General features: G+C 35.6%; 1 protein-coding gene across 1 annotated transcript in view; it reads left to right on the top strand.

The window, feature by feature from the left end:
* The window catches only part of plxna1b (plexin A1b), a 323,568-nt gene that overhangs the window by 249,031 nt on the left and 63,362 nt on the right, over nucleotides 1-11,175 (top strand). Inside the window, 2 exon segments of the mRNA XM_056459328.1 lie at nucleotides 8,002-8,098; nucleotides 10,178-10,368. Of these exon segments, the coding sequence (XP_056315303.1) occupies nucleotides 8,002-8,098; nucleotides 10,178-10,368 (288 nt within the window).

Raw genomic sequence — 11,175 nt, 5'->3', positions numbered from 1 at the left:
TGTTTTCTGAAAACTGATGTGCATTATATTTCAGGACTCTTTGATAAATAAATAAAAAAGCATGGCGGCTTGGTGGCTCAGTGGTTAGTGCTGTGGCCTCACAGCAAGATGTCTGCTGATTTGAGTCCCGTTGGCATTTCTGTGTGGAGTTTGCATGTTCCCTCTATGTTGGCGTGGGTTTCCTCCTGTGCTCCGGTTTCCCCCCACAGTCCAAACACATGCGCTATAGGGGAATTGGGTAGGCTAAATTGTCTGTACTGAATGTGTGTATGGGTGTTTCCCAGTACTGGGTTGCAGCTGGAAGGGCATCTGCTGTGTAAAACATGCTAGATAAGTTGACTGTTCATTCCGCCGCGACCCCTTATAAATAAGGCACTAAGCCGAAAGAAAATGAATGAATAAAAACATTTTTAATTAACATTATAAATTTTGATTAACATCATTTATTATAGAAAACCTCCATATTTTTATATATAAAATAATAATGTCTTTAAAGCCAAATAATCTGGGATTCTGTCGCTACGTTACATATACCCGGTGAACATCATCCGGTATCAGCACAGACTGTCGGTGTTTAATTCGCCATCTTGTATGAGGATTATTCAGTCTGTCAGAAAACACAATAGAAATGAATAGAGCAGCACTGATGACGGAGACAGGTGTGTGTGTGTGCGCATGGGTGTGCACACGAGTGTGTGTGGTGCAACAGAGTTCTGATGAGAGCCAATTAGAGGAGACAGCGATAAAAGATGATGATTAATTACACTGTGAGGGCGACACAGCAGTAATAGATACTACGGTAAAGAAAAATGAAGCATGAGAATAGAGAGAAAGAGAGTGTAGCCGTAGGCCGCTCAGGAAAGAGGAGAAACTCATTACACCTGATCCCACGAGAAAGAGTGTGTGTGTGTGTCAGGAGAGCAGATATAGAGCTGGATTATATCATTAGTCTTTTAAGAGAACAATATTATTTTAATGGCAGCTCTACGAACATGAGTTAGAATATGCTTTATTCTCTCACTCTTACCTGATGCATGAATGAAAAAGAAATCAGATCTGATCCAGCAACAGTGGTATCTGCATTCATAACATTTAATTTATTGCATTGCTTTATTCCATACGTGTCTGTGCTGCTTTTCATGTGCGTCAATCTCTTGTATAAAGCTTTTATATCAGATTGGATGAGTCTGAATGCACTGTTATTCTAATATGTATTTGCTCTGGGGGTTTCCAGAGACAGGGGTACATGTTTTAACATCCAACAGCTTTGCTTCAGGACACAATAGCAGGGGTCAGAGGAAGGACAGGGTCATTAAACCATCAGCAGAATCACTAAATCAACACGAGACTCAAAGCACAGAGCGTCTGGAAACTGCAACAGGGGTGTGAAGTGAAACTGTCTTATGTCTTATAGCTTTGAGAAGTGCACTACGTACTGATCTTCATAAGTAGCTTTATTTTCCTTGTGGGTCAAACGTGGGTGGCGTGTTGATGCATCAAAACAATTCACAATGCAAAGTCATCAATAAAAGTTAAAGGGGTAGTTCACGCAAAAATGAAAATTTACTCACTGTTTACTCTCTCTCTACTTGTGTTCTTTTAATCACAAAATAAGATATTTTGAAGAATGCTGAAAATCTGTAACCATTGACTTTCATAGTAGGAAAAACACTGTGGAACATACTATGAAAGTCAGTGGTTTCAGGTTTTCAGCATTCTTCAAAATATCTCATGTGTTTAAAAGAACAACAAAACTCTTTGAAAACTGTAAAAGGTGAGTAAATGATGACAGAATTTTAATTCAGTCCAAAAATCTTGTCCGGAATATTTATAACAAGAAATGCTTGACTTTTTTTTTAAAAACAATCAGAAATTTGTATAAACGGTCAATTAGAATCTATAAACTTTACTAACTTTAACATAACTTTACGCTTTAATTTATTAGAGTTATTAGGGTGTTCTGTGTGCTTGTACTGTGTTGCTGTGCAGTTGTTATGGTGTTCCATATTGTTGTTCTGTTGCTATGCAGATGTTAGGGTGTTTCCGTGTCGTTGTACTGTTGCTATGCAGTTTTTAGGGTGCTCCGTTTTGTTGTACTGTTGCTATGCAGATGTTAGGGTGTTCTATGTGGTTGAACTGTGTTGCTATGGAGTTGTTAAGGTGTTATATTGGTTGTAACTGTGTTGCTATGCTGTTGTTATAGTGTTCTATATGGTTGTACTGTTGCTATGCAGATGTTAGGGTGTTCTGTGTGGTTGTACTTTGTTGCTATGCAGATGTTAGGGTGTTTCATAATGTTGTACTTTTGCTATGCAGATGTTAGGGTGTTCCATATTGTTGTACTGTTGCTATGCGGATGTTAGGGTGTTCTATGTGGTTGTACTGTGTTGCTATGGAGTTGCTAAGGTGTTATATTGGTTGTAACTGTGTTGCTATGCAGTTGTTAGGGTGTTCCATATGGTTGTACTCTTGCTATGAAGTTAGGGTGTTCTGTGTGATTGTACTGTGTTGCTATGCAGATGTTAAGTTGTTCTATGTGGTTGTACTGTGTTGCTATGCCATTAGAGTGTTAGATCAGATGTAACTGTTGCTATGCAGTTGTTAGGGATTGTACTGTATTGCTATGGAGTTGTTAGGGTGTTGTAATGGTTGTAACTGTGTTGCTATGCAGTTGATTGGGTGTTGAATATGATTCTACTGTTGCTATGAAGTTGTTAGGGTGTTCTATATTGTTGTACTATTTCTATGCAGGTGTTAGGGTGTTCCGTATTGTTGTACTGTTGCTATACAGATGTTAGGGTGTTCTATGTGGTTGTACTGTGTTGCTATGCAGTTGTTATGGTGTTCTATATGCTTGTACTCTTGCTATGAAGTTATGTTGTTCTGTGTGATTGTACTGTGTTGCTATGCAGATGTTAAGTTGTTCTATGTGGTTGTACTGTGTTGCTATGCAGTTGTTATGGTGTTCCATATGCTTGTACTTTTGCTGTGAAGTTATGTTGTTCTGTGTGATTGTACTGTGTTGCTATGCAGATGTTAAGTTGTTCTGTGTGGTTGTACTGTGTTGCTATGCAGGTGTTAGGGTGTTTTATGTGATTGTACTGTATTGCTTTGGAGTTGTTAGGGTGTTGTATTGCTTGTAACTGTGTTGCTATGCAGTTGTTTAGGTGTTGAATATGATTGTACTGTCGCTATACAGTTGTTAGGGTGTTCCATATTGTTGTACTGTTGCTATGCAGATGTTAGGGTGTTCTATGTGGTTGTACTGTGTTCCTTTGCTGTTGTTAGGTTGTTCTATGTGGTTGTACTGTGTTTCTATGCAGTTAAGGTGTTAGACTGGTTGTAACTGTGTTGCTATGCAGTTGTTAGGGTGTTGCTTATGATTGTACTATTGCTCTGCAGTTGTTTTATAATTATATAATATTTAGAACATTTTTTACATAATAAAAGGCTCTATTTAAAACTAACTATTAAGTCATTTGAAATCTTAAAGCATTACAACTTTATGCTTTGATTTGACACCAAAATGGAAAGTCTCATCTGTGACCTGTGTTTCTCTGAAATGATTTATTTTTAATTATTTGAATATATTTATATCAGTATTAGTCTTTATTGTCTTTAACATAGCACAACAAATGCCATCTCAAACAGTTGTTTGTATCTGATGATGCATCATCATAAAGCCAGGCTTAATTGTGCATGTCAGCCAGATGAACACTGTGTAATCAGATGCATTCATTTTCTATGTAATGCATGCATTTATGCGTTTATTTATTTATGCGCGCTTGCATTTATTTTTAGCTTCCATTAAAGTTGTTTACTTTTAATTTAGCCTTCACTGCTGGCTTTCATAGTTGTTGTAGTGGTGAATAATCTTGGAGAGATGTGAAAATAGGAAGCATGTGTTGTGCTGTGGGCGGCTGGGTTGTCTTTATATAGAACACGTATATTAGTAAATGCAATCAAACTCTTTCCAGTGATGATCATCTGATGCTCACACACACACTCAAACACATTGTCCTCTTCAGCCTCGCCGCATCATTTCTGATTTATTTAATTAGACAAGCGCTCGTCTTCCCACGCCGGTGAGAGGTTAACCGGCTGCTCAAAAGCACTAGTCTCTCGTCGAATGGATAGACCGCACGTCTGCAGCCTGCGGGGTGAATGAATTACCATAACATACACATGTAAGACAGACGCGCCACGACTCATGTTCATAAATCATTTTTCATTTCTCGGCTAATGAGAGACCAAATCACTGGTGTCTAGTTAATTATCTGAGGCTGTAAATGCAAATAATGAATGACAGGTTTGTGGAACACCCTAGCAACTGCATAGCAACTCACTATTTTGTTATTTAGACCACCCTAGCAACCAGGCCTTAGAGATGTCAGAGCTACCCCAATTGATAAATACCTTTTTGAATAACTTGGCTACTGCAAAGCAACATGGGACAACCAGACAGAACACCCCAAGTACTGCATAGTACCACATGGAACGTCCTAACAACTGCATAGCAACAAGGTGCAATCACACAAAACACCCTAACAAATGCATAGCAACATGGTGCAGTCACATGGAACACCCTAACAACAGCATAGCAAAATGGAACAATCACAGGGAACACCCTAAGAACTACATAGCAACACATTGCAATCATATGGAACACCCTAACAACTGCATAGCAACAAAGTACAATCACAGAGAACACCTTAACAAATGCAAAGCAGCACAATACAATCACATAGAACACCCTAACAACTGCATAACAACAAAGTATAGTCACAGGAAACACCCTAACAACTGCATAGCAATCACATAGAACACCTCAACTACTGCATAGCAACATGGTACAATCACATTGAACACCCTAACAACTGCATAGCAACAAAGTATAGTCACAGGAAACACCCTAACAACTGCATAGCAATCACATGGAACATCCCAACAACCACATAGCAACATGGTACAATCACACAAAACACCCTAACAACCACATAGCAACACAGCCCAATTAAATGGAACACCCTAACAACCACATAGCAACATGGTACAATCACACAACACACCCAATCAACTGCATAGCAACATGGCACAATCACATGGAACACCCTAACAACCACATAGCAACATAGCCCAATTACATGGAACACCCTAACAACCACATAGCAACATGGTGCAATCACACAAAACACCCAAAACAACTGCATAGCAACAGTACAATCATATGGAACACCCTAACAACTGCATAACAACAGTACAACAATATCGAACTCCTTAACAACTGCATAGCAACAGTACAAACATATGGAACACCCTAACAACCACATAGCAACATACCCCAATTACATGGAACACCCTAACAACCACATAGCAACATGGTACAATCACACGAAACACCCAAAACAACTGCATAGCAACAGTACAATCATATGGAACACCTTAACAACTGCATAACAACAGTGCAACAATATGGAACTCCCTAACAACTGCATAGCAACAGTACAATGATATGGAACACCCTAACAATTGCATAGCAACAGTACAATCATATGGAACACCCTAGCAACTGCATAACAACAGCACAACAACATGGAACTCCCTAGCAACTGCATAGCAACAGTACAGTGATATGGAACACCATAACAACTGCACAGCAACACAGTACAATCACACGGAACTCCCTAACAACTGTCCATATTTGACCCAGTGTTTGTGACAACAGCATTTTTTAAAGAGTGTAGCTTTCATGTAATAATTCACTAAATACCCCTCCAGTTGCATTAGCAACCACCAAAAACAGCCTAGCAACAGCACTGTAATATGGTAAAAGTCTTTTTTTTAATGTACAGTAACTCTGTCATGCTCTTTGAAATTTCTCATGCTGTGTGTGCGCGCATGAGGTTTTCTGAGAGCTTTGCTATCTACTAACTGTAGGCAGGTCTGCTCTAATACACACGGTTGCACCTGAGCACCGCAGAATTTTTTTCTGAAGCATTGCATTGATCTCCTCCTGGTGTTTTGGTGTGTCTCCTCCTCTCAGAGGGAGGTGCTGTGCTGAAGATCCTTCATTAATCTCTATTCACCGATTCATGCTGTCGCTCTCTCTGCAGGTTCAGGCATGTTCCGTGTTTCCTGCCAACACACACACACATGAATATTCCTCCTCCTCTCCTGTAGTTTCTCATCCGTGACAGAGATCTGGGACTTCACAGTCTACAAAGCTTGTATTTATAATAGATTCAATCTAGAAAAATAGATAACATTCAAGTCTAGCTACAATACATCTTATTTTTAAACATCAGTAGATGCATTAATTAACATAATATGCTACACAGGCTCATTGGAAATACATGCTTCGGCATTTTGCATGCTAAAGTTTTATGAAACCGCAAAAACATTAGTTTGACTGCAGCTTATATGTAAAATGAACACTAGGGGGCAGTATGATGACAACTTTTGTTTCTTTTCACATTAATAATATCTAGTGTGTCATATTATCAACAAATAAAGGATTATATTAGTGCAGTATTTTGCATAACACCAAATAAACACCACAAAACAACTTAACGATGTGTACAATCTGCAATAAATATGTTTACGTCACCCATCTATCTCCATATGGACGCTTTTCTGGCGTGTTCAGTTTGCTCATAGCTCACTTTGTATGCTGTTGTGTTTGTTCTGCAGAGCTCTCGGGTTTGAGTCTGGTGTAGCATGCTTTCACAAAAGAGATAAAAGCAATGTAAAATCCAGGTAAAACTACTTGGTTGCAGTGCGCTTTTCTCTTACATCTGCTTTTGAAAACACTATTGGTTGGGTTTATGTCAGCGGTTCGCTAGCAAATCTGTACGACAAGCAACGCCTTTTAGTGGACATGTTCAAGAAGGACGTGCATCTTTAATGTACATCAAAACACACTCTAAGTAACATATTTCAAATTTGCACAAAAAAAAGTAGACAGCGCCCTCTGGTGGATTTATCATCTGGAACGTGCAAAGAAATGTGCCCAGAGTGGGCACAGAATGTGACCTGTCCTCGGACATTATCAGGAAGGCTATTCCAGAGTTTAGGAGCCATAAATGAGAAGGCGCGACCTCCTTTAGTAGACTTTGCTATTCTAGGTACTACCAGAAGCCTTGAGTTTTGAGATCTTAGAGCGGGTTGGATTGTAGCGAGACAGAAAGCTGGTTAGATAAACAGGAGCTAGATTAGATGGTTTCTCTTGAGGCTTTTTCTTTCACTTTCGTCAATTGGTGAAGTTTGTTCCTTGTCACTGTCGTCACTGGCTCTCTTGGTTATGACTTGTAGAGCTGCGCATCGATGGATTTGCTCTTCAGTGTTTGGACTCAGCAGTGAAAATTAAACCACACTGAACTGAACTAACTGAAAACTGGACTGACACTGTTTCAATTTACTCAGTCTACATTGTAAAAGCGCTAGAGAAATAAAGATGAATTGAATTAAACTTAATTTGTCTTAAACAAAATATACCAAGTGGATTTTGAAGACATTTGCAGGTTAAAAGCATTGATTTCTGTAAGACACAGACATTTTCTCTCTCTTGCTTTCCCTCATTCTCTCTCTCTCTCTCTCTCTCTCTCTCTCTCTAGACCTGTAGTATTATGAGCAAATAACAATTATGTTAAATAAAAGATGTTTGTCTTGGAAAGATGTCCGGCGGGAGAACAGACTCTCTGAAACTTTAATGAGTGCAGGATGAAAGCGTGTGTGTGTGTGTCTGATTTGTCCTGGTCTTTCCTCCTGATGACCGAAGCGGGTGTAGTGTGCTTCCCTCATCAGTGAGCGTCCCGCACAGCGAGAGCAGCTCCTAAATAAATCATCTCACATTAATAAAACAGTAGAGGGAAGGTCAAGAACAAGCACTTGCTGACCTCAGGAGATGCTTTACATGTAGAAACAGCACCCTGGAGAGTTTTACACTGTTCCAGATGTTGGAGCTCATTTCAATTAATCCTTTAATCTTTTTTTTTTTTGCAGTATAACTATGAAGGAAGTGACATCAGTGATCTTCCTGTTGATCTGTCCGTGGTCTGGAATGGAAACTTCATCATCGACAACCCTTATAACATACAAGGTAACCACAGCAACCACTGCGCTCTGCTGTAACCGGTTGCCCAGCAACCTCTGGGATGCTGCAGGGAGTTGCAGCATCTATAAATGTTTTACAGCATCTTTTGCTTGTATAAACGAGCGTGCTTGAACTGTAGTATTGCAGAGAATGATTCCTGTCCCGAGTGTTAATCTCATGATGCTGCTGTTCACATCTATTCATGCACATCTTATGATTTAGCTTTAGCTGCATTGGCTGTTGATCAAAATACAGCTTTGAGAGAAACAAAAGAACTATCACCCATGACCTTATTTATGTGATTTCAGCTGTTTTTAATGTTATAAATGCCACAGATTGCTAAAAATGGATAATCCTTTAGTGAGGACACAAATTAAAAGGACCATGTATGATGTGAACATTATAAAATTAAGTAAATAAATAATATGAAACATAAATGATGTGAAATATATATATATATATATATATATATATATATATATATATATATAATGAAATATATATAAGAATAAGAACATATAAGAATGAAAGATTGGAAATCTTTAGTTTTTATTAGGTTATTAATTGTGTTTCTGCTCTTAAGCATGATTTATTTATTGATTAATTGTTTCATTATTTTATCTAGTGATGACTAAAATCAATGTATTATTTATTTTACATATTTATAATTTTTTTCAATTGTTATTTTCATTAAGCTTTTAACTATTTAAAAACTTTTATTTATTACTATTTAATGCTTAATTTAAAAATATAAATAACATATTTTATTATTATTATTGCTCATTCTTTGCCAGTCAATCATTGGATAGTTTATTTTATAATCTAAATTTAGTTTTAAAAATATTAAATTGTTATTATTAAAACTAGGATAATATGTCTTGAGATCAGAGTTTTGTGTATTTTCACAGGATTAAAATGAGATTTGAAGCAAATTATTGCATTTTTTTAAGAAAAGCAATTGCAAAAGCACTCATTTTAGGCCAGATATATATATATATATATATATATATATATATATATATATATATATATATATATATATATATATATATATATATATATATATATATATATATATATATATATATATATATATATATATATATATTTACACACATATATATTTACACACATATATATTTACACACATATATATATATATATATATATATATATATATATATATATATATACATATACATATATATATATATATATATATATATATATATATATATATATATATATATATATATATATATATATATATATATATATATATATATATATATATACATATACATAGAGTTGAAATCAAAATTATTAGCCCCACTTTGAATTTTTTCTTTTTTAAATATTTCCCAAATTATGTTTAACATAGCAAGGAAATTTTCACAGTATGTCTGATAATATTTTTTCTTCTGGAGAAAGTCTTATTTGTTTTATTTCGGCTAGAATAAAAGCAGTTTTTAATTTCTTAAAAACATTTTAAGGTCAGAATTATTAGCTCCTTCAAGCCTTATTTTTTTCAATAGTCTACAGAACAAAGCATCGTTATACAATAACTTGTCTAATTAACCTAACCTACCTAATTAACCTAGTTAAGCCTTTAAATGTCACTTTAAGCTGAATAGAAGTGTCTTGAAGAATATCTAGTCTAATATTATTTACTGTCATCATGGCAAAGATAAAATAAATCAGTTATTAGAAATCAGTTATTAAAACTATTATGATTAGAAATGTGTTGAACAAAATCTGTTCTCCGTTAAACAGAAATTGGGGGAAAAAATTAACAGGGGGGCTAAGAATTCTGACTTCAACTGTGTGTGTGTGTATATATGTGTATATATATATATATATATATCCCTGCAATACTGGGGGACATTCCTGCACCATTTTATATTCTGTTTTAATCTGAATATTTCCCTGCTAAAATCCTGAATTTGGTCAGAGTTCTCTGTTTCTGAGTTTCCATCTGCACTTTTTTATGTAATGAGCAGAAAAATCCTCCATCCCGAGTTAAGAGCGATGTATCATGAGATTTGGATGTGCTCAGACTGTAAATCTGTGTTTTTGTGTCTGCAGCGCACCTGTACAAGTGTTATGCGCTGAGGGAGAGCTGTGGTTTGTGTCTGAAGGCCGACCCGAGCTTCGAGTGTGGCTGGTGTGTTCAGGACAGAAAGTGCTCTCTGCGGCAGGAATGTGCTCAGCCAGAACACACATGGATGCACGCCACTGCCGGAAACAGCCGCTGCACACACCCGCGCATCACCAAGGTGAGATACAGCATGCACAAAAGAAACGTAATTATTTTTACAAATTTAAGAGGATTAAACCTAAAACAATTAAGTTGCCCCCCCCAACAACCCAGCTGTTGTTTCAGCTCATTTTATATCAGTAGTAAGAACAAGTAGCAAAAATGTGTGTATTAGATGTTCTGAGTCCTTTCTAAATGTTTTCATTTGTTTAATAGCTAAAAAAACTAATGTTATGTTTATCTGAAGATAGGTTATTGCTGTGATTTTCAGGAAATTAAATTAAGATGAATTAAATTAAATAAAAAATTAAACAAAATAAAGCAAAGTAAAATAAATATAAAATTAAATGTAAAATTAAATTAAATATAAATAAAAAAATTAAAAATAAAAAAATAAGGTATTTTAATTTTTATTTAAAATAAAATAAAATAGAATATAATTTTTTTATTAAAATAAGTAAAATATAACAGTTTTATTTAAAATAAATATATATTTTTATATATTTTAAATAAAATAAATAAAATATAACAATGTTTTTTTTTCAAATAAATAAAATAAAGCTTTAATTATTGAAAAATATTTAAACTTTTACAAATATTTAGTTAAATCCTACTTTGTTGACTGAATAATTATTTAATAAATGCAATAAACCTCCCAAAAAACTTGCTTTATAGTTAATTCAGAGCTGCTAAGGGGTATTTAAGTACTTAGCTCAATATTGTGCCTAACAATGCCTGTTACCGGTTATAAATTTCTTGTAAACAATGGCTTCTTAGAGAGTAATATTTTTTTAGACCTTGCTGAAGTCACCACAGCTGACAGATT

This window comes from Danio aesculapii, chromosome 6, assembly GCF_903798145.1.
Source record: "Danio aesculapii chromosome 6, fDanAes4.1, whole genome shotgun sequence".
Classification (NCBI taxonomy): Eukaryota; Metazoa; Chordata; class Actinopteri; order Cypriniformes; family Danionidae; genus Danio; species Danio aesculapii.
Note: the sequence above shows the minus strand (reverse complement) of the source record. Positions and strands in the feature narration are given on the sequence as shown.